The 25228-nt window shown below is 41.6% G+C and overlaps 1 protein-coding gene across 3 annotated transcripts in view; it reads right to left on the bottom strand.

Annotated features, from left to right (window-relative positions):
* The window catches only part of LDB1 (LIM domain binding 1), a 73664-nt gene that overhangs the window by 6730 nt on the left and 41706 nt on the right, over positions 1-25228 (bottom strand). For all 3 annotated transcript variants that reach the window (XM_054982418.1, XM_054982417.1, XM_054982419.1), the window contains exons 2-6: positions 6168-6270; positions 4312-4356; positions 2423-2498; positions 2075-2177; positions 221-393 (exon numbers count right to left, since the gene is read on the bottom strand). In XM_054982418.1, the coding sequence (XP_054838393.1) occupies positions 221-393; positions 2075-2177; positions 2423-2498; positions 4312-4356; positions 6168-6270 (500 nt within the window). The remainder of the gene's footprint in view (positions 1-220; positions 394-2074; positions 2178-2422; positions 2499-4311; positions 4357-6167; positions 6271-25228) is intronic.

The following is a 25228-nucleotide window of genomic DNA, read 5'->3' as shown; positions in this document are numbered from 1 at the left end:
TTGAAATTTGGGAGAATAAGCTCTGCCCAGCCTGGACCTATAGCCAGGCTTCTGTCACCCTCTTTCTGACACAAGCAATTGGGGAGGGGAGAAAAACCATAAGGAACAAAGACTATGCTGCTCTCAGCAGCAATTCAACACAGGTTCTCATTAGTCAACCTTGGATAGCATCTCTCTATTTGGGACCTGGGAGAAGGGGAAACCCTATTATGCTCGTTACCTGTGTAAACATGGGCTTGCCATGTTGTGTGACCATAGTACACTGGTCACAGTCGAGCGAGACAAAATTATTGTGGAAGGACTCCTTGGGGTGCTTCAAGACATAGTATAACTCAGTTGCACCACCTTCAAAGATGCTCCGGAAGTAGCGAGGGATCAGAGTGCGGCCAATCGCTGAACACAGAGAAGACAAAACAAAAAAACCAGTTGTTTTTCAGCCTTTGCACTGTAGATGCAGAACTCCCACTGGCTCAGACAATTTTATACTGGAAAAGATGAGTGTGTTATGGAACTGCCAAAGAAGTAGATGAAATGTTATACTATGAATTAAGGAGAAAAGGAACCATATAAAGTAGAGCAAACAAGAGACATGGTTTCCCTTAACAGGTAGTGATATTAAAGTAAAGAGAACTGGGAATCTAAAAATATGGCCTTCCCCCCTCCGTCTCCAGGGAACAGATGAAATTCCATGCAGTTCTTAGGTTTCTAAATCTGTCTAGATACAAATCAGGATGATGACAGGTCAAGGCAGATCAAAGTGGAAAGGACAGCCTCCTAGTCCTAGCAAGCAGGCTGGGATACACTAAGCCAAAAACCTGGCTTCGCGCTCTCAGTGAAGGCACTACCACGGTACATGCCACACAGTGGAAATTTGGACATCAAGGACTTAAACAGCTATTTGGAGACGTCAACTTAAGACAGCACCAATCCAAGTCCATCTGTCTTCAATCATGGAGCTGTTGTTCTCAGAGAAATGCACATTCGCATCTTGAAAGATTACCCCTGTTTTCCAGAGTATGATGCATTCAGGGAGGGGTATAGATGGATGGTGAGTGCACAAATGATGACTCTCCTAATCACTGAAACTTGCTTCCTCATTAGTGAAACACAGAGACTCCTGGGAAGAAAGGCTTCACACATTTCAAATAATTATCGTATTAGGCTAACTGATTACTATTTCTGACGTTCCTTGAAAACATCTGGAGGATACCCAAAGGAAAATGTAGCCATGTACAAAAGCTTCTTTGGAAGGTCATATGGGAGCATCAAAAACCCTTTGCCCAAAAAAACTGGAAACACAACCTGTCCCAGTCATACCTGACATTTACTGGTGGGCAAGCTTTCACCAACTCTATATTGAAAAAGCTGCATGAGAAGGTAGGTGCCAGATTTTGGAATGAAATGGAACATTTATTTCATTTCAGTTTTGGGAAAAAATATATACTTCTTTAGGAACTTAAATCTTTCTGTATCTCAACAGTAATGGAGACATTTACGAAATCGTGAGGTAGGCCCAGCACATCTTGTGCTCTAAGTTGGAAACTTAATGGCCATTTGGTTTGGCAAACCGTAATGGAACAGCAGGATTTCAGTCCAGTGGCACCTTAGAGGCCAACAAGATTTTCAGAGCGTAAGCTTTCGAGAGTGAGAGCTCCTGTCTTCAGACATGAATGGAGTAGACTGTCCTAAGCAAAACTATAGATACTAAATGTTTGTTAGGAGACCCTGTACTGTGATGGGAGGTAAAATGGTGTATTTTATGGTGTAGCAGCAGTGCAAATTATTTGATCTATAATTAATAGTCTCAATGTCCAAATATTGTAGAATGTTATGCGGTTCCCTCTTAATGATGGCTATGTACTTTAGTGAGTCAACACCAACCATGTCCCAAGCTCAATCTGCCCTGAAATAGGGACCACATTGGGGGAGTGGTCTAAGCGAATATTTTGAAGCATCTGGCTGAACTTATACCCTTTCCAAACATATCTTTCCTATAGAATATTGGATCCTGAATCTAAGATGAGGGTGTGTATCCCCCCCCTTCCACAGGACCCACCATAGCCCCTGGACTCACTGTATCTCTTTGGTCCATCTTCCAGACAGAAAGTGATTGTTAACATGGCATCATCCTCAAAGAACTCAGTGGTGAAGGCATCCCACCACAGATTGTCACATTCCTGCAGACAGAGGAGAAGAACAGTATTATATGGGGATGGAGGCACAGCTAACATCTACCACTACTACTAGAGAGGTGACAAGGGAATTGGGAGCTTGAAATGACATCCCAAACCTCCCCTTACGCCCATTTCCTATGAGGATAGTAATACCTCCCATTTATTTGAAGTCATGGAATTTGTGCCCTCAAGTTGCCTTTTCCTGATACCTTTTCCTGATTTAATTCCCCTAACCTGGAAAGTCATACCTCTGTCCAGTTTTGCAGCCGTTTATTAAGCTCAAATATCCTGTAGTCAGTCTGGTTGCCATATGGTGTGTGCCTCCTGTTAATCAACCATAAAAATTAAACAGGGGAAGGAATCGAACTTCCTACCTAGGTAAGAGGGAAGTGTCATTTATTCTGACAGTTTAAGTGTCCAGCACATGCATTACCAGTGTGAGTCACATTTTCACAAATAGGGAATGGGACCCCTAATGCTAACAAGCTAATGCCTGAGTAGGGCCCTAAATCTAGATTTCTCCCTCATTACATTAACAAACATGAAACCGCCTTCTACCGTATCAGACCACTGGTCCATCAAAGTCTGTATTATCTGCTCAGGCATGCAGTGGCTCTCCAGGCTTTAAGACAGAGATCTTTCACATCACCTACTATCTCATCCTGAAATAGGGATGCTGGAGATTGAACCTGGGACCTTCTGCATGCCAAAGCCCCACCCCACATCCATGTCCAATACTATAGCTGCTAGACAATATGGATTTTCTAGGAGGGAGGGAAATAGAAGAGTGATTATTACTGCTTATAAATCTTGTTGCACCAATATAGATAAAAGCACATGACAATAATCAATACTGAGCAATACTAGGCCAAGCACTTGTATTCTAGATGAACTTTCAGACTTTGCATGAACCGTCCGTGTGTTTTTTCTATGTGTTAGGTAATTCTAACAGGTTTGCTTTAATCTTTTGACAGTTAATTAAAATAGTGGACTCTATCGAAATTAATGTTCCTCTATCAGAGATTCAACCAATAGTGATCTCTCAACTTAACTTTTCCTGACACTTCTCAGAGATTTATAGTTTTGTTTTGCAAGTTTGAGTATAACGTAATTTTTTACTAACTGGAAGGTTGTACAATAGAAACTATGAATATTCAATGAAGCATCAGACCATTTATCGTTTGTTTGTGCTATCATGTGAATAGACCTTAAATATTTGCATATGATGACTTATAAAATTGCAAACTCAGATAGAATGGCAGAGTTCTGATGGAAGAAATCTCTTGAGAGAATTTAGGTGAGAATTTATTTTTACCTATGCATTTCATAGAAACTTTGATTATGTTAAACTTGGAATTTATTAAGAAATGTTAGCAAACTTATTTCTTATTGCCTTTCTGTGTTCTGTTTTTATAGGATTTATATTAATAACCATTCATATTTTGATTACTTGCTTCATTAAAAAACTAGGGTGTATTTTCAATAAAGTGAAATAAACTCTAGACAGGTGTCTGTGTGTTTGATGAAGAGTTGCAAAGCAATATTGAACCCCATATAAATAAATGTACCGATAAACAGGTGGTTCAAAGAACTTATCTGTTTGACAGGTCTGAGAACTAATTGCTGAAAGCTTTCCAAGAGAAAAGATACATCTTTCTTTTGGCTAGTAGAAGCTTAGTTTCAGACACGGGCAAAAGCTCGTTACAATCTTGCAGCAGTTAGTTTTGGTACAATGCCTTAGGAAGAAATGAGGAGTACAATGCTGGGTATAAAAGACTGGTGCTTTTACTTTTCATCAATTCTCAAACTCAAGAGGCATAAGCAAACACACTGACCTGCTCTTGACTTTGAGCATCATCCTACTTTGCTCTCTCTCATCTTCCCCACGCACACTGGAGTTCTGACTCCTCTCAAGTGGAAAATTCCGTACACATACACAAATATGCATATGGGAGCTATGATGCATGTACGTGGCAGGCATCTTTTAATTTAATTTAATTTATTAGATTTTGTGTTGTGGAAGAAGTTTCAGCAAATATTTTTAAGGCATTTATTTTGAGGGTAACAAAATGTCATGTCTGTCTTCGCTCTTTGCTAAAATCAACTTGCCATAACAAAGAGCAGCACGGATTCTTACCCAATTCCAGGCTCCAAGTACGTTGGTGGATACATAGGAGTCGGTCTGTCGAGAAATAAGTAAGCACAAGAGTGATTAATAAAAGCTCATGACCACTCAGACCATTCATGGTTAAACTGGATGGGTAGCATAGGAAAAGGACAGCGGACTGTTTTGTGCTGTATTACTTATTGCTCTCTTCTGTTTCACAATATGTTTTAAGTTCCTTCTTATTTTTAAACCTCTCTATCTTATGTTTTCTATACTTTATCTTCACTCCCCTCCTTGCGTTCTCTATATACCTCCTCATAATTTGCTTGTAAAATCTTCTCTCACATACCATTTCTTGGTCATATCCTGTCTCTTATGCTGTATGGTAAACCTGGAAACTCGTTTCTCTCAATTTTCATTTTCATTCTAGCCTTTTAAAAAACATACCCTTTGCCATCTTGACTTGTATTATTTCTCCCTCCCCCTACCCTTGCTGGATTCTGACACGTGCTGTACTTTAAGCCTCACAGCATAACTAAACCTCACAGAATGTTGTGTATGGATGGGTTTCATATCAGCCTGTCACATGACAATATAAAAGCTGACTTTCTGCCAACAGGATTTGGTCTGACATAACCGGTAGCTGACTTAAGTCGATGAACTTAATTGACAGAACTAAAGGAACTAGAAATCGGAGTCAGTGGGGCTAGAAGTATTGGCAAGGTTGCCTTCACGTGAACAAGTATTGTACATTTTGTGTGGTCTACAGATCAAAAGACAGTTATTGTATATTTTATGACCCACGATACAGACCACAATGTAGTCTGAAAAAGTGACCTGCATGAGTTTGGGGTATTGTAGGATACACATGCCTATAAGAACCAGTTGATCTTTTCATTCCATTTTCTGGATGAAGAAATCTGCATAAAACTGATTATATTTATAATATTTAGAGCCTCCATCTCTATGTCAGTCTGTACATTTGATCATCCATGAGAATACAGACTATTTACACAACTGAGAAAACACATGGCCTTGCAGTCCTGTGTCAAGCAGCCCTATACCCTATACTGCAATGCCATGTACCTCTACGCATTTTCCAAGAACTGCATAAACAACCTGTATTCTCACTAATGCTCACGCAAATTAACTGCCACAGATCGCAGTGCCACTTGCCCAGTTTCTATGGTTCAAGAATTGATGGCTTTAAACCACTCATTCCCAATCTGCATGTAAGAGAATCTGTCCTGAGCTCTCCTCTCCAAGGAGATCAGGGCTGTATGCACGATCCTTCCCTCTGCCACTTTATTCCAGGAAGACTGTGAGATGGGCCAGCCACTCCCTCTGTGTAACCTAAGCTCAACCAGTGAGTTCCATGACCAAGTGAGGATTTGAACCTGGGTTCCCCCATTCTTGTCCAGGAGCCTAACTACCACATCACTCTGGCTCTCAGCAGCAACTATGAGTCACTTGTGCAAAAACAATGGCGGGATATCCTCTGGGTGCAGGTAAAAGTTCTCTCTTCCAGATGTAAGAGCTTAGTGTTCCTCCAATTTTAATTCAGAAAAAGTATGCTGCGTTTTCAGAAGTGTGGGAAACTCTGCTCCTTTCTGAACAAATGAGGATTGAAACCATGTTTGTGCTTGGCTTATTGCCTCCATGAGCGTTTAGAGGGAGCTATAAGGCTTGCCACCATTTTGTTCCATAGACTGCAGTATGCCTCCATGTTAAGCTCCATTTATTGAGTCTTTCCTAATTTTGAGAGCAGAGTCCCCATGTTGGTTTTGTGCTGTAAAGGGCCTAGGCAGAGATTAAAAGAGATGACCAGCTTGGGATTTGTCTTGCTAATATTACACCTGTTCTGAACCAAAGAAACTTTCACTTACCCTACATCTCGATCCAGCATAGTGCCCGGGTGGAAGGGGGGGAAGGCGTTGCCGTTTGGGGGCTCCTTTGGAGAGTACAGCTTGAATGACTTAGAGGAACAGCCTGACAAAGAAAGAAAGAAGAAGGAACAAGGCATAAATCAGCAGTCGTTACTTTGACAGGAGGAGCAGACCACACGAGAAGACACACTGTGCTATGTCAGCCAAGGCACAGCATCCAATTAGGCCAAGGGCCTAAGGCCACATGACCACTCTGAAAACTGATTTGTCAGGCTGGCTTCCATCATTAACAAGATGGAAATGCAATCAAATGTGCCATATTTGGAACAAGTGATAGAAACATAAGAAGTATTGCTGATACTAACAAATTTACAGTGGCATAAGCTTTCACAGTTCACTGTCCACCAGATTCCTAAAGTGTTCACTAAAGTAGGTATACACACTCCAAGAATATTTTTAACAAAGTGAGGTCAAAAGGTCAGGCAACATGTCACAGCAGTAGAACAACAGTATGCAAAGATGCAAATGAATACTGGGTTCCATTCAGCATAGGGATTGCAGTCTCCCTTTTAAAACTTTTTGGTTGTAATGAACATCCTTTCAGGCTTACTACACAATATGTTCTACCCCCTCCCCGCAACAGTTTTTAAATTGCTTTTTTAAGATCCAATTTGTGTTCACTTATTCTCTTACAGAGACTGGCTTGTTTGGTCTACATAAAATGGCAGAACGGCACTGTTAACAAGTAATGGTGTATATGTCAATAGAAAACATATAGACAAATGATCTCTTGGTACTGACACTACTAGTTCTTACAACAGTGTCACTTAAGTAGATATAGAGAGAGAGCTGGCACCAAGGTTAGTAACTCCATTAGGTGCCTTATTGTTGTTGGTGAATAGAAGGTTCTAGTTGTGGTGCCATCTCCCCAAAGTCTGAGGGGGAAGAATCACCTACCAGGATGGACTGTAGATATATGATGTACTGAGGAAGTTGAAGCCAAAATCATCAGCTGACAGGAGGCCATCCATTACTTTTTCACTGCTTGGCCTATCCCATGGTAGGTGACTACTGGTTACCCATCTAACCTAAGCTGCTTTTTCACATCCCCTAGGATAGTGTATGTTGTATAAACTGCACCCAAGAAAACTGTAGACCTTCAAAAGGCATTTGTAGAAGATAGCATGAAAGGAAATAAGATTTGCAGAGGAGAAATGGACAACATACAGATTTGTTTAAACGGATTTGGAATAAAGTCACTCCGATGAGCTTATACAGCTCAACCTGCTGAAACACCTCGTTAGACTCTTATCATAGAATCAGAACGCTCTTCAATCCAGTTGTATTACATTCTTCTTGCCACAGAGGGCTCTTTCATAGGACACCTGTACAGAGTCATGGGTAATGCTGATGTTGTATCCAAGGCTCTGGTTAATCCTCCCAGCTCCCCCGAACAGGTAGGGGCTATTACTTAACAGGTTTAGAATCAGGGCCACTGCCAGAATCAAGCGTGAGGTGTTTAACGTGAAAATGTTTCAAAACGTCTAAACATAAACTCACTGCTCTAACTAAAAGTTCCCAGACTGCAAGAGTGATGCCCAATTAATAAACCCCATCCTCAGCATGTTCATCTTCCAATACATATATAACCTCCAAAACCACAAGAAGCAAAACTTCATTCCACTCAGCAGAAAGAACATCCCAGATTCTCCAATGAAAAGACATTTGTGCCAAATTAGCATCCTCCTCATATGGTAGTAAGGTGCCGATGATCTCTCACTAATTTTCCTTCTAGCAGCTGCCTCAAAGAAGCCTCTACCCTTCGCAGTTTTGAGAAGAAAATTGTTCCCTGCCTGCTTCAATCTCCAGTGAGTCAATAATATATTTCACATGTGCCATTTAAAGAATTCTAAGCCTCACTCCAATTTTTTGGTGTTAATACATGAAACAGGAAATAGAAATACAATTTTGAGTGTGTTTCTCTCAGGTTTGTTGTGGACATGCAGAAAGGTGGATGGACAATTGAATGTAAACTTTCCTGAAATTTGTGTCACCTGCAAACCGATGTGTTCTATCTGAAGTATATTTTTAGTCCTTCCAACCACCACTTCCACCACAGAATTGTATACAATTGGGAATAACATTTCATCCAACTTTAGCAGCTAGACACTATGGCCCAACATTCAGGTGTGGAAGGTAGGGAACTATTTTCTCCAGCACTAGCTGAAGGGGGGGGGGTAGTGACATTTAAAGCAGGAGGGGGAATTATGCATAGAGGCAAAACGCTTTTAACTGAAGTGAGAGAAGATTCCTAAGTGGTAAAGAAAACACTTTAAAATGTTCATGTACTTTCACCCCATGTCTCCAAAGCCACGTGTCACCAGAGGGCTCTATTTGCTGTTCCATCAATCTCCAGCCACAGCACTACATTTTACTGATACATATACAGGCTCTTCTTCCCTCTGACCCGCCCCCCCAATCTATCCCTTGTGACACAGCTTCAACCCACTTCCTTTCTTCTCCCTGAGTCTACCCTCTGTTTTCTCCTTCAGACCAGATGTACAGAGCCAACACGTACCTCTGCTTCCCCACAAGTAACATTTGACTGATACAGTGGCAACTCCTGCTATACGGGAAAGACCAGTTCTCCCCTGGCAGGTGCCATCCTGTCTGGGTAATATGTGCTGCAGCACCACTCAAACAGAGAAAGTCTTTAGCCCTTAGTTCAAGCCAGGGACGTTTAGCTAACCGTCTTTGAAACATTCTCATCCCTCACAGGGAAGGGGGGAGGCATTTAGGGAGTGGAGGTTCTGTCCAGCTGAGCAGCTAATACTCCTGTGAAGACTAGATCAAATGCTAGAGAGCTATGAGGCTAAGGATTCTGACAACGCTGATTTGTGATACCCTTCCCCCAGTTCCTGCCTCATAAATGCCAGACAGCAATAGGAAAGATAAGGAAGGAACTATCTGTAGTAGGTATTCCTGCCATACATTCTGCCCCTACTGAGAATCTTTAGACTCAAAATGGTTGGTTCCCAGCAGGTTGTTGCTCTGGTAACAAGGTGCAATGTCTCTGAAACAATATGCCACAAAACTACTGGTTACACACACATACACAAAACGGCCTGTTGATAACCAGGCTCAGTTTGTCCTTTCTGCCTCTCTATGTAGAGCCTCTACCACAGCACAAATATAATGTGAGGCATAGGAGCTTCTCCTGTTGACCCTGACCATCTGGATATGTAGGAAGACACTACAATAGCTAAGAAGGGCTAAACTAACATGTGCGCTTTGACAGATCCCCCCACCCTTTACTCATTGCTAAGCAGAAGGCAATTTTCATTTGGCATCTATTTAAGTAAGATGACATGTGCAACATACACAATGATTAGGTTATCATCTTTCTGGAGATATAACCCAACAGCTGGGTTTTATATTCTGCTCCTGTGTTGTTTGACCCTGATGCCATCAATCTATCCACATCTGAAGCAGGTACTTCCTGCAGCCAAAAAGGTGGGGCTCCCAAGAGAATTTCCATCCCTATTCTACCCTGCCTCCACCTCAGCTGATCCCCTCATTCCAATCACTCCCTCTTGGCTCACTCTCACTCTCAAAAAGACCTCAGGTCTTCACACACAGGAAAGGAAAGCACGAGGGGACCCTCTGGGTGACCTTTCCGTTGCTGTGGTGATGGAAAAATCACCAAGGCAACCGCCTTGCTCCTCCCCTTCCAGCATCCCCTGACAGGCACCATCTGCTGCTGGGTGAGCAATGGAGTTTAGCAGGCTTGTTGCAAACCTAGTTTGGGTTTCTCAAACTCTAGGCCTGTTATCCCCAAGGTATGAGCACCCTCATTCTGTTGTATCTAGACTGGCAGTCCTGAAGTATCCAAGCCTTCAGGAAGCCAAACAAATTTGCCAAAACTGCTTAGGTGCCCACTACCAGTCAGTTCAGCGAAAACACAGCAGCAAACCATGGCAAGGGTAGCACCTCTATGCAGCACTTCTACATCCAGATCTGTACAGAGGGAACCCTTAAAAAGGAGAAATTGTATGGGTTACAAGTCCATAATACAGGGGAAAGGGTTCTTGGCATCAGGACGAAAAGGCTAGATTGAGATCACAGGCTCAAGGTCCCAAGGGGATGTCTAACACCTCTTGCACTACGGTAGCTTAATTACATCTAAGCCATTCCTGACAGGAATTCATCTGGCATATTTTTATAAAACTTTTCCAGCCTCCCCTGGAAACTCATGGCTTTGCTTGCTCCTTTACCAAGAGAAATGTTTGCTCTCAATATTTAAGTCTGATTTTCTGCAGTCCCAATACACTGACCTTAAAAAGGGAGAGGGGCAAATGGTCCCATATCTGGGAACTTTCATGAAGCTCCCCAGGACATACTTTTACTCACTGTATTCCTCCATGCCTTCGTGCACCTGGCCCAGTATAGGCCATGAGGACTTGAAACAGGACCATTCCCTCGGTATCCTGAAGGCATGAGTTGAAGAGCCTCCCCCTTGTAACAATGATCGTTTGAAAGCACTTCTCACTCAGCCCCACAGCCTAAAATTACCTAGTATTACCTGCCATTCTAAGAAGTTAAAAAGTTTCCTCACTAGATCAGATAAAAGTTCTTTAAACCCAGCGTATTATTTGCCATAGCAGCCAGCCAACTGTTTCCGAGAGCCAGCAAGCAGGGCACAAGACGATGGCTACCCAGCAACTGGTGCCTGAAGGTGCGATTCACGGCTAACATCTAGTGACAAAACATCTTCCATGAATCAGAGCAGTCCTTTTTCAAAACCCTAATCACATCTTGCGGTAGCAAATTCCACAAGTTAATTACGTGTTGTGTGAAGAACAGCTCTTCCTTGGTCAGCACCGCAGCCAGAAGTAGTTTTCATGTTAGGCCAAGCAAAGCTAAACACATTGACAGATGAGTCCCGTTACCACTCTGTGGTTGCTCACTTACTGCATGTTTAGTATTTCTTCAACTATCAAGTTCTAGTGAATATGTTACTGAAGCAGCATGGCTACCTCACCCACAAAAACACTTAATTGTAGGTCTTTGCAACATATCTCACAGATGTACTGCAGAGAATGACACTATCCCATGCAATAGCTATAGGCCAGTACCATTAAAAGAGGCGGCACTAGCACAGAAACATGTAACAGGAACATGTCAATCCACAAGTCTGCAGCATACATTGATTTTCAGTTGAAAACATGCATTCCTCACTGACTCTTCACAACCATATATATAAATCAATCTCCAGCTTCTCTATAAATATCTAAAAGTGAAGAGTATAGAAAATGCCTACTTGTGTGGCAAAAGGGCAATCTTCTTTGCCTCTACTACCATACTCTGTAACACTTCACTTTAAGCCATGAAAACAAGACATTTACTTTAACATTTTTTGGAGCACAGGCAGCAGAGCAGAATCTGGATCTGGCTGACTGCATATATCTCAAGGCACAGCCCAAGGTTCTCTCTCATAGATAAGCGTGCTATGCCCTACAGCAGGATACAAGGAAACATCTACTAACAAATCTGGAAACACTCTATCCTTCATTCTGCTCATCTGTTGCAATACCTCTTCTCCAAAGGTCTGCAGGACTGCTTTTAAGTAAAAGCTACTTCTGAAAATAATAGTATATTAATGAGACTCCCTCCAATAGATACTCTAGACAGATCTCACTCTCACCTAGTTTGATCATATTCCCATCACTTGTGCAACAGGCCGGACTGTAGCAAGTCCCTACCAACCCTTGTCTTCAAGATGTACCATATGTACCTCAGAGAGCTCTTAGATCTGCAAGTAAACACCTACTGGTGGTCTCTGGCCCCAGGGAGGCTCGGCTGGCCTCAACCAGGGCCAGGGCATTTTCTGTCCTGGCCCCAACCTGGTGGAACTCTCTTTCGGAAGACCCTCGGCCCACCAAGATCTTGTATCTTTTCAGTGGGCCTGTAAGACAGAGATGTTCCGCCAGGCCTATGGTTGAGGCCAGCACTGGATCCATCTAATTAGCCTCCCTGCCGGTCACCGGTCAGTGGGGGGTGGGGGGGAGCATATGGTCCATCTGCCTCCCCATGCTTGAGGAGTTAGAGATTCACCAACCCACACCTCCACCCTTTTCTTCCCTTGTGTATAGTGGGCTGGGAAAGGGGGAAGGGTGTCCCGTTTGGAATGTGGATATCCATGAGATGTTATTTTATTGGTTTTACTTATTGTATCTTATTTATGATTGTGACCCACCCTGAGCTTGCTTGTGGGGAAGGCAGGCTAAAAATCCAATAAATAAATAAATAAAAAGAAAATTGGCCTTGCTGAGCAGATACACGTTTCCACCAGAGACCTAAGTATCAGCCAGGTATTGGTGCAATATGTACACTGTTCCAAGTAACGCTGTCTTTTGCAATTCTGTAAGTGTTATGCAGGGCTTTTTTTCTGGGAAAAGAGGTGGTGGAACTCTGTGGGTTGCCCTTGGAGAAAATTGTCACATGGCTGGTGGCCCTGCCCCCCTGATCTCCTCCCCTCTGTCTGGCGATCAGGGGGCGGGGCCACCAGCCATGTGACCATTTTCAAGAGGTTCCGGAACTCCGTTCCACCGCGTTCCTGCTGAAAAAAAGCCCTGGTGTTATGTCAGAAAGCTGCAGTTTTCCATATAAGTTGTAAATAAAAGGGGGAAGGGTGTCCCGTTTGGAATGTGGATATCCATGAGGTGTTATGTTATTGGTTTTACTTATTGTATCTTATTTATGATTGTGACCCACCCTGAGCCTGCTTGTGGGGAGGGAGGGCTAAAAATCCAATAAATAAATAAAAATAAAAAGATCTGACACTCCCCCCTCTCCACAGCATGACGTAGCTGTTGATATTCTTCCAGAATTCCTCATAATACTAGATACACTAGATACAAGCAGCTTTATGTAGTGTTTTCAATAGTACATTTAAAGGGGAAACTAGATCAAAAAATTTCACAAGGCATTTGGGGACTGCATTTGCTAAGCTTACCAGCAGACTGGGCCTTGCCAACTGCTTCTGAACCACTAATACAACAGTAGCTATGAGTCCTAACAACTTGTTTTAGGAATTATACCACCTTCAACTGGAAGCTGAACACAGCGCTCACAAGAGAGGCTACTGGTGCAGTGAGGACACAATTAAATACTACCCAAAGACTAGAGGTGTGGGCAAGATCTGAAGTTTGAGAGGTGTCCCTTACAACCCCAGAGCAACCTGCGTTTCTACTAGAGAAAGGGAATATCCATCTGCTCAGTGACAAGCATATACTTTAGGAGGGGAAGGCAACAACAGATGGGAACTTTGTCTTGCCCAAATAGGCTTCCTTTCATGCACACAAACAGAGAAAATATGATGGAGTGCTGCTACTGAGAGCCAGTGTGGTATAGTGGTTACACTGTCCAACTAGGAACAGGGACAGACAAGTTTGAATCTTCCCTCTGTCATGGAAGCCTGATGAGTGACTTTAGACCAGTCACTCTCTTTCCCAGCCTAACTTGTCCCACAAGATTCTTGCTGTTAAAATGAATATATTACCAAAACTGAACTCCCTGTTCCAAATGTTACCAATCCATATAGATGAGAAGATCTTTAAAAAATGGCAGAAAAGGATAAATGATTTTGTATGGAATGGGAAGAGATGAAGAAATATTGTATTGTCAAACAGCTGCTCTAGTATGGATATAAGACTGGATTATAAATCCAAATAAGAAATATAAAACTGGAGATAATTGATACCAAAGAAGAAATTCACAATTATTTATGGATCAACAAATCATTTGGGCCCAAATCCACCTGCTGCAAAGCATGGGAGCGCTCCCGGGGTGGCATGATGATGTCACTTCTGGCAAGTGACCTCATCGCACCGCCCCTGGAGCGCACGTACGCGAAGCCATCCAAAAAAGTGAGTATCAGGTCCCCTCCTCCCGCTGGGAGGGTAAGGAGACCTGGCAACCCTTCTTACACTGCACTCTTCATAACTGTGCCAAATCCCTTTACCTCATCACAACCCACCACAACCAAAAATCAAACATGTGCCTAATTTTCTTAACTTGTTTAATTACATTCAGGTTTCAAATGCTGCTCAAAAATTTGGCTTCTGGACTACAGAATTTGGATACTGCTAACTGTCAAAGGCCCCATGTTTAGTTAAAATCCTTTTCTAACATTAGTATTAGAAAGGGACTGACCACTGCTGCTGCTCCTCCTGTGCTGATTATTTGGCTTGTCTAAATATGCTGAAGAATGAGGCAAAAATGAAACAGTCAAATTCCAAGGTTACAGAATGGAGAGAACCATTTCAGAAGGCAAGTAGGAGAAGCCAAGTCACATTCTTGAATGCCCCCATGTACAAATTATGCCCACCCATCCCCTCCCCCCCAAAAGCAGAAAACTAGGCTAGGCTAGAAATTCACTCCCTACATTAAAACTTCCTGCAAGTAACACAGAGGAGACTGGCATTCAAAAATGGTATTCCCAACCAGTCTGAAATGCTACAATTCACTCTATCCTCAGGGTTTCCATCTCATTCCACTGCATGTGTAAACAGGGTCTTTGAAAGGAGGTGCACAGTTCAAGACTGAGCCCTGATTAAAAAATGCTAACAAATCCCTACATACATAGCAATTACTCTTCAGCATGGGTGAGGCCAGGCTGGCATGGCAACACTGAATGTGAAAAATGATACATAAGTTGAGACCACTATTATGCCGGGCGGCATGCAGCCCACAGCACAGGAGTTTTCGTCAAGCATAAATCTCAGTTTGTGGAGACAAGTAATGGTTGGCAGACAGATGCACCGATTAAGGCCATCTTGGAAGAACCAGGGGTTGGCGGAGGCAAAAAAAGTTTCTATTATGAAGGTCACAGGATGGAAAAAGTTGAGATGCCACAGTGCTCTAGAACCAGGGAGAGTATTTCTAGTCCTACAGCTAACAAATTTTAATAATTGTATGCCACCCAGTGACCCCAGGATCATGGAGTTTTCAAGGCAAGAGATGAGCAGAAGCAGTTTGCCACTGTCCCCCCCTGCACAGCAACCCCAGTCTTCCTTGGTGCTTGGTGGCCTCTTATCCAAGTACAAACTGTGGCCAATCCTGCTTAGTTTTTCAGCTCTGACAAGACTGAGCTAGTCTGGGCTATTACAAGACGGTGCCAAATGAGACAGAAGTTAGGTGCAGAGAGTAGTGCAGAGTACAATTTCAGTCACTAATCAGGCCTTCAGATATCCAGGAACCTTATATTCCTATTTAAAGAGGTTGGGCCCTGATCCAGGGGGCCCAGGCTTGCCCAATCTCATCAGATCTTGGAAGCTAAGCAGGGTTGGCCTGTCTTGCCTTGAAAATTCAACAGGGTCACCATAAGTTGGCTGCAGCTTGATGGCATTTTACACATACAAAAGAGCAGGAGTATATGGAAATTTCTTACTGAAACAGATTGAAGAATCTGAGCAAACTCATTGTGAATCAGTAAACACTACCCACCACCTTGCAACAACAATACAAATGGGAGATTATAGCAATACCTTTCTTCCTTCCTGCACATGGAATATTCCTTCATAGTGAAAGATGGTCTCATAGCTAATCTACAAGCCACCATTTCAGGTGCTACGATCATGCATTAGCTCTATCATGCACTGTATGAAGTGATCTCTGTGCAAACAGATTCAGTTTATAAGTAACCCTTTCAGCAGACTTTAAGCAATCAAACCTCAGTGGATCAAGTCTACCTTTCAGCTGGCTATACGGAAGGCCATACCCAATGAAAGACATCCAAAGAACACTTTCCTGGTAATAAGCCCCATTGAATAAAACTGGACTTATTCCAAGTAGACCCATTTAAGATTGCTTTTTTACAGTGCAATTTTATATCCTCCTAAATCCAGTCAAGTCAATTGGCTTAAATGGGTGTAACTCATCTTAGGATGGCACCATTGGGGTTGATTCAAATTGGAAGACACACAAGGTTCAGTTCTCCTTTCTTTCCCCAATTACTTTATTTTTATTAAAATTTTATTTCAATTAATAAACTCAAAAATATGATCATACAATCACCTATATCATACCAAGGTCCAGTTCTCTTGAGATTGTTCTACACAGAATGCAGATGAAGTCTTCTTGACTGAATACTTCCCCCATCAAAAGCTGCCTCCATGTGGAAAGCTATTACTATTTTAAAAAGCTAGACTAGATATTGTTTCCCCAACATTCTAGTTTTCCACACGCAGGTTATTAGTGGGGGAAGCATTCAAATGTGCAATCCCTTACTAGCATTCTAAATTATCACTGGTTAAAGACGTTTGTACTACATGCATTGCTGATTTTCCAGTACACCTCAAATCTAAATCAAGTTTAGTCTAGTGCTTTGACACAGCCAATTCCTATAATTAGTCACTGTGATGGCACTTAACTGATGAACTTATCAATATATGCTTATTTCCTTTAATGGAAAATGGATCCTTGCAATAGCTCATCTGTTATATCCTGGTTGTCTAAAGCAGCTGTCATACATTCGTGTTTTTTTTTACTTCATTTATACTGCAACTTTCTCTGCAATGGGGATGCAAAGTGGCTTACAATATTCTCCCCTCCTCCATTTTATCTTTGCAACAATCCTGTGAGATAGGTTAGGCTGAGAGTATGCAACTGGCCCAAAGTCACCCAGCAAACTTCCATGGCAGAATGGGAACTTCAACCTAGGTCTCCCAGATCCTAGTCCCAAACTCTACCCACTATACCATGTTGACACCAATATCATACTGATGAACACAGTCACCTGGCTCTAATTTCCGTGCCTGGAGAACAAGGTAGTGCATCTGTCTCTTTAAGAGCAGAATATGCTAAAAGGTAGAACCCCACAAGGCATCCTGGGTCCTGGAGAACTGGTCACATGAGAGAGAACACACGATACCAGATGATAGTATAAATTTGAAGTAATGGCTCAGCTTGAGGAGGAGTTCTGTTTGGTGATTAATTCCTTTCAGGGAGAGAGAAGGTATGGCTCAGAACTTCGCTACTGAAAAGTGAAGAACTGGCTAGTTGGCATTACTGGGGAAGAAAGCCAAAGGACAGGTAGGAAATTGGATAGTTCGGGGAATCTGTAAGGACTTAACTATACTAGCTCAGCCATAAGGCAAAGACAGCCAATAGCATTAAAGGCATTGTTCCAAAAATGCAAGAAAGTGACTGCCATGAAGATGTTAAATGAAGAAGTTCACAATACACGAAGTAAAAGAAAAGGAGAAGACTTCAGCTCTAGATAAAAATGACAACCCTAAAGATTTGTGCCTGACCTGAACTCTGCTCTCCATACTGAGGCAGAAACATTAGGCTCCCACATGTCAGAAGCTACAGGACCTGGAGAAAACTGCTTTATATAACTCTACACATTTCAGAAACAGTGATAAGACCTTCATGTCTGGGTGGAATATGGATCCTTGGAGTGGAAAGATTTGGAACTCATGGCAAGAACTGGAAAGACAGCAAAAGTAATGGAGGAGGCAGGGACAGCTTAAAAAGTTAGGCTTAGTCATCTCCTATGCATCTCTCATGATGAAAGATGTTTGAGAAGTATTTTATCCTCTTGGCTGGTTTAGTTATTTTATGATGCCCTAGAACAGGAGTCCCCAATCTGTGGCCTGCAGGCCACATGCGGCCTGCAAGCTCTTTGTGTGCGGCCCTCCAACCTGCTTGTTTGCTGCTATTACCCTCAAAAGCAGAGTGGAAAAGAACACCACCTGGGATTAAAGAAACAGTAATATAATCTATTTAAAGTGCTAGTGCTCCCAAATTCACATACATTTACAATGTGCAATTCATACAACAAGATCATATATTAAATACAAAATACAAAGTTCTAAGAACAAGGATCACATATTCCCCTCCCATACATTCCAAGGAAGCAGGATGCCAACTCCAAGTCCAGTAACAGGTAAGTACTGTGCTTTTTAGAGGGTACAAGTCTCATTTAGTTCTTCTATCTTGCTTATAGGTTTTCTTCAATATTCCATATGAGAGATCCTGAAGGGTAGTAGCCCAAACTGGGGGCCAGCTGCAATGCCAGATTTCGTCTTCAAATGGACATTTGAAATGGACATTTGAAATAATTTGAAATGGACATTTGACATTTGAAATGGACATCTGAAATAATTAATCTCCATACGGTGATCCTCTGCCTGCCCCTGAGAAAGTCGGAAGATGAAATCTGGCATTGCAGCCGGCCCCCAGTTTGGGCTACTACCCTTCAGGATCTCTCATATGGAATACTGAAGAAAACCTCTAAGCAAGATAGAAGAACTAAATGAGACTTGTACTCTCTAAAAAGCACAGTACTTACCTGTTATTGGACTTGGGAGTTGGCATCCTGCTTCCTGTATGGGAGAGGAATATGTGATCCTTGTTCTTAGAACTTTGTATTTTGTATTTAATATATGATTTTGTTGTATGAATTGCACGTTGTAAATGTGTGTGAATTTGGGAGCACTAGCACTTTAAATAGATTATATTACTGTTTCTTTAAGCCCGTGTGGTGTTCTTTTCCACTCTGCTTTTGAGTTGTTGTTCCGGGATTTGCCCTGTTTGTTTGCTATTACCCTCAAGCCATTTTGCCTCAGACCCAAACTATTCTTCCTGCTTCAAGAGGCACCACCTACAGTAGAGACAGGAGTCTCTTCTCTTCTTTACCATGGTTAAAATGAAAAACCCCAGGTAACAGCAGCTGGAGTGGAGTGAGTTTGATGGGAAAGGGAAGAGTTAGACTCCTAAAACTATACTTTTCATATTTTTATTTATTCAAGGATAATATTGAAACTCTGCAACTGTTGCTCTGCTAAAAATTCTGTAAGATGTCTGCAAAAGAAAGTGCTGTTTCAAAGAAACAAATAAGCACCGTGTCTTTAATGACAAATCGACTACTGAGTCTTTATTTTAAACAAAGGTAAAGCAGTTTGCCTGATATGTCTTGAAACTCTCAGTATTAAAGAAGTGCAATGTTAGAAGGCACTTTGAATCCTGTCACAAGAGCTACTCAATATATTACAGAGAGGTGTGAGTGAACAAGATAAATTCTCTTTAAAAAAATCAATGTTTTTGCAGCAAAATATTTTTAGAAAGCAAGTTGAAGAGAACCTATCTACTGTGAGGGCCAGTTATAATGTTGCTAAACGTATTGCTGAGAGTGGTAGGCCATTCACTGATGGTGAATTTGTTAAAAAGTGCATGGTTAAAGTAATGAAGGAAATGTGACCTGATAAGGTATCTTGTGTTAGTTTTATCAGTTTATTTGCATCTGCAGTCACCAGGCGTGTTGAAGAACTAGGAGAAGAACTATGTCACTGATTGCCAAGGCAAAAAGTTTTGATTTTTTTCCCTTTGGCATTAGATGAGAGCAATGACTGACACTGTTCAGCTACTAATATTCAGAATTATAGAAGAGTTGTGTGCACTACAGAGTTTGAAAGGCACTACAACTGCAGAAAACATTCCTGAAGGTGTGTGAATCAGTAGAAAATCTTGGTCTGAGTTGGGATAAATTGAAAAGCATCACAACTGATGGTACGATAAATATAAAATGCAAAAATTAATGTAGTTGCAAGAATCAATGTAGAGATATTGAAATTAAACAGTACACTTCCCATGCAATTTCACTGCATCATCCATCAGCAAGCCTTGTGTAGTAAGATTCTTCAGCAGGGAAGTGTGATGCGTATTGTTTTATCCAGCATTAATTACATCAGGCATAATCATGGCCTTACTGATTGTCAGTTTCAAAATTTTCTCTCAGAGATAGATGCAGAATATGGAGACATATTGTACCATGCAGAATTCAGGTGGCTTAGCAGAGGCAAAGTCCTCAAACGTTTTTTCAGTCTTTGTCATGAAGTTGATGTCTTTCTCAAGGAGAAAGGAAAAGGTCGAGAAGTACTCTCTGACCCTGAATGGATTTTTGATTTGGCTTTCTTAACTGATAATACAGAGCATCTGAATCACATTGAATCTAAGGTTGCAGGGAAAAAGAAAGCTTGTGTGTGATATGTATTCTGAACTGAAAGCTTTTGAAGCAAAACTGAACATTTTTGTGAAGCAAGTTAGTGAAAGTAACTTTTCAACCTTCTCATGTTGCAATGAACTCAATTTCAGAAGGATGGGAATTCACAATTCCATGATGAAGGACATGTCAAAGCACTGAACCTATTGCAAAACTGATTCACTGATTGCCATAAGCACAGAAAGGAATTAAGAATGTTTCAAAATCCATTTGAAATAGCACCAGAAGATGCAAGTAACTTTTTTCAGATGGAACTAACTGATTTGCAAGCCCGTGACATCTCAGAAACATTTAGAAAGAAAATTGTTCAGTTTCTACTGTGGTCTACTTGATACATTTATCAACCTAAAGAAATTTGCTGCAGGCGTGTTTACATTCTTTGGCACCACATATCTGTGAACAAACTTTTTCCAAGATGAAAATTGTGAAATCCAGGTGTAGGCCAAGACTTACAGATGAACATTTACATGACATTTTAAGGATGTCTGTCACAATCCTTGATGTGGACATTAATGCTTTGGCTAACAGAGAACAGCCACAAAACTCATACTGACAAAGTAAGCATGTGTAGCTAGATAAAAGGATTCGACAGTAAAATATTGTTCCAAAATGGATTGCATTCAAGTTAACATTTCTTCATTGACCGCTGAATGTTTTCTAAATAAGTATGTTAATAATTTTGTTATGTTTTGATTTAAGTTGTGGCCCTCTTTAGGCATTGAGCCCTCTAATGTGGCCCGCATGTGCCAAAAGGTTGGGGACCCCTGCCCTAGAATGAGTAATGAGAATTACATGAGGCCTAATACCCTTTTTACAGAATGCAAGTAATTATTCACTAAATCAGAATGAACAATTGTATCAACAAATTCAAGGCAAAATATTTACAGCCTCTCATATTTTTTCTTAAGATATTTACTTTGGCAATCGTTTTCATTTATAATACCAGAAAGAAATGCTTAGGAGAACCATGTTCCAGATCACTTGACCATTGTGCCAGTTACATGGTCAGTCAGTTCCTAAGTTACTTCTGTACAGAGTCCAACTCTTGATACCAATTTCACTGAAGTGTCTTTCTACAACCTTCCTCTCTGTAGTTCAACCAAGTGCTCTATGCAGGCATACAAATATTATTTCCCTGCAAATCAATTTCGTAGCACTGCCATGGCAAAACTCTAACTTCCTTTCATACAACTCATACCGTTTATTGTGCTTGCTCATACCACATTGTTCAAGGCTTGCAACTTGAGAGAGGGGTCAGGATCCCTTCAGGGTATAGTGTACCTGATATTCTTGTGGCTCTGCAATATCACTCACTTTGCACTTGCAGAGTTCCATTAGCACCTGGGACAGAGGTAGAAAATCTACCCTTCCTGGAAGAACTTCCATTTTAAAGAGAAGCAAAAGTTGATGCATGACACTTATTGGCTTCCTATTGTCATGTGCAATCTCTTTCTCCCACCTGCCCCTCAGTTTAACTCCTGCAATTCAGGAGGCTCCAGAAGGACTATTCTGCTAGATGTAAGGAGATACAGACTACACAAACTTGAAGGATGACTGGGAGTATTGCCTCTTGTCCCCCCCGAAGATTTTCCCAACCACAGAATAAATAAATCAGAAAATGGGCATGGGTATATGAAATAAATTGGTAATGTTCCCCACAGGTTGCTAGAAAAGACAAAGATGACCAGATCATCCTACAGCCATTTTTCTACTATTAACCATCCGAACAAGGAGGCCAAAGTTGGCCTCTCTCTCTCTCTCTCTTTTTTAATCTAACAGTGGAAGTTGCAGGCTACAGGTTCCATCATGCAACTCATCAGGGAGTGGACTTCCTCTGGATCAAAGAGAGAGGGAGATAAAGCGTGCTAGGGTCTGTTGTCACCTCCAACCATCCAGCATTAGAACAGTGGGCAACTGCTTCTCATATAAATGACTGCCAGAGGTTACAGGGAAGCCACCTGCTCTTGCAGCACCTGTTAAACTCAGGAATCCCAAAGCATCACTAATAAATTTGTGCACTGACTGTGTTGTGGCAAGGGGTGACAGGCCCTTTCTTTCTTTGAAACCGAGAGTTCTCACACCAACCTGGTTGGTTTTCAGATATAAACCTTCTTCTCAGTTATAAGATGCTTTTATGGTAACAAGCAAAAAAGTGTTGGGTCACAACTGTATGGTAAGAGTTGTACTAAGCATGAAGAGTACAGAGATCACTGAAGCAGGCGGTTTAATAAAACAACAAAGAACATTTATTTAAGTACAGGTTATATAGTGAACTTTCTTTAAAGCCTGGTTACCTGGTCTGGTCATCACCAGAGACAGGCCTCACAACTTTATCCTCTTCTAAAGATGGAGTTAAACCACTCTGCCACACTACCAGGCAGAGCTACATATGAAATTGTCTGCCTCCTTTTCTGAAGTAGTTCCCAACATTTCTGCCCGCACTCTGTCCATGGAAGAACAGACATTCTTTTTTTCTTGTGTTTCTTTTTTCACATCCCCCCTCTGAAAGGTTACTAGATGCTGGATCTCAAGCGTCAATCAACTGAGTGGCTGTTTTACCTCCTAGGGGCAGGACAGTCTCCTGTCTATCACACAAGGATACAGTTCTGTAAAGGAGATTTAGAGAAAGACACATGCCCCAATGTTTGGGTTTGCATCTGAGAAAATTTCATCAGGAGTGGTGGGCAACTGGAGCAGACAAGTGTTTAGGAACAACTGAGTAACATGGCTGCAATAAATAAAACAAATATCACTGAAAGGAAGGTGAAATGATATCACCCTCTAATTAAAAAAAACAGGGGGGGGCAGGTCAGCAAAGAGCCTTGGGACTAGACCCTTGAGTCTGTCATCAGCTCTAAGAGAACAGAACAACCTAACAAGGTAAGAACGAATAGAATCCAGACATCTTGGATCTGAAAGATCAAGATTCCCAGGCTGTATCTGCAGCCATACTACTCCTTGAGGGACACAAACACATAACTGCCTTTTCAATAAAAACAATGGCAGCTAGTGGTGTTGGTAAAAGGTTGTCCTGGCAGTTGCATTGGGCTCTGGAGGAAATCACAGTGCCTGCAAAGCACTGTGGGCAGGGTGTTGGACTAGAAGGTCTGTATGGCCCCTTCCAACTCTGTGATTCTGTGACAGCACAGCACAACACAGACACATCCCTGCCTCCCTCCTAGCCCATAGCAAACCACATGGAACCCACACAAGGGAAACCGTTTTTAAGAATACAATGACAATATATTCTATTAATTCTAAGTGCAAAGATTAATGCAAAAATAATGATTTTATCATCCACTATTATCCATAAATATAATCCTCTAAATCACTTATGGTCCAATACACCATACAAAATAATGATCAGTCCCACAGCATCCCAAAGGAACAGAGTCTCTATGACCCAGTGGAATGCTGAAGAGTAGTTAGAATTTTCTCTTGCAAAGATTCTCTGTACTGAAGACAAAAACCCGTCTGTATTCAGTTATAATTTCGTTGAAATTCTTATCATATTGTTTCTTCTCCAGGTAGGTGGAACAACGAAGATGTTATGGGTCCCCCGAAGGGGTCCCTCTGCCCTACAAGCGGCCAGCAAAGTTAGCTTGTTTCGTGCGATGTCCACTTCCTCAGGGGCCAATCAGAAGACTACCAAGTTTCTGGTACGTCTGAATCCAATCCTCGGAGGTGTTTGACATTCTCTGAGGTGTTTGAGGGAGGGGCCGCAACTGGCAATACAGGAAGGGGAGAAAAAAACTTAATATTTAACTTGTCTTCCCGCTCATTATCCCTGGTTGAACGTAGTGTCCTGGAGAAAGGGCTGGGCTTTGTACCTACACCACAATATAGGTCTTTCCAAACACAAATAGATATTTACAAACTGATAAGACAAATTAAATTAAGAAAGTTTTTTGGGGATCAATCCCAATCAAGGGATAATTTTGGACACAAGTCAAAATCTTCTTTTGTTCCCAATATAGTGGATTCCAGGATTGACGCATTTGAATCAGTTGTTAAAAGGGACATTTCTGTCATTGAAAATAAAGTATACAGAACATGGTATAATTTGTCTAAGGCTCAATGGTTAGCCTTAAGGAACCTGGATAGGGATACCGCAATCATAGTGAAACCGGCTGATAAAGGGGGAGGGATCGTTCTATTGGATCGGAAAGTCTATGAGGCAGAGGTTTTGAAACAACTACAGGACAGGAACAGTTACTTGCCTATTAATCATGATCCAACTAAACATATAGTGGAATTGGTTAAAATAGTTTTGAATGAAGGACTACTGATGGGAGAAATCACAGAACAAATGCATAGATCTTTAATGAGCCCCCAGGGTCCCTTTATTTTATGTTTTATCCAAAATCCACAAGGGGATTTCCCCGCCCCCTGGCCGACCAATTGTGTTGGGGTGCGATTCAGTGTTAGATCCTTTGGCTATTTATATAGATACTTCCTTGCAACCCTTCATGGTAAGAACATCAGCCTTTGTTAAAGATACAGGCACCTTTATACAAGAAGTTGAAGGGAAAGCAATGGATTTGGACTATACTTTCATTACTATGGATGGATGTTGCCTCCCTATATACGTCCATCCCCCATGAGGGAGCCAGGGCGGTGATTGAGACAGCTTTGTGCCAACGGGAACAGCAGGTTCCGAGTACCCTATTTTTGTTGCAACTGGTTGACTTAATCTTAGAAAAGAATTATTTCCAGTTCAAAGATGAATTTTATTTTCAAATTAAGGGTGTGGCAATGGGGTGTGCCACCACCCCCAGTATCGCCAACCTATACATGGCAGACTTGGAATCCAGATTAATTTTAGCACCATCTGAAAACGCATTTTTTGGAAGGATTAAAACATACAGAAGATTTATAGAAGATCTATACATTTTGTTTCAGGGGAAACAACAGATAGAGCCCTTTATACTCTGGATGAACTGGACAACAATATCAAATTCACTGCCGAATTCCATATGAATTGTATCAGTTT

Source organism: Eublepharis macularius, chromosome 6 (genome assembly GCF_028583425.1).
Source record: "Eublepharis macularius isolate TG4126 chromosome 6, MPM_Emac_v1.0, whole genome shotgun sequence".
In the NCBI taxonomy this organism is placed as follows: domain Eukaryota; kingdom Metazoa; phylum Chordata; class Lepidosauria; order Squamata; family Eublepharidae; genus Eublepharis; species Eublepharis macularius.
Note: the sequence above shows the minus strand (reverse complement) of the source record. Positions and strands in the feature narration are given on the sequence as shown.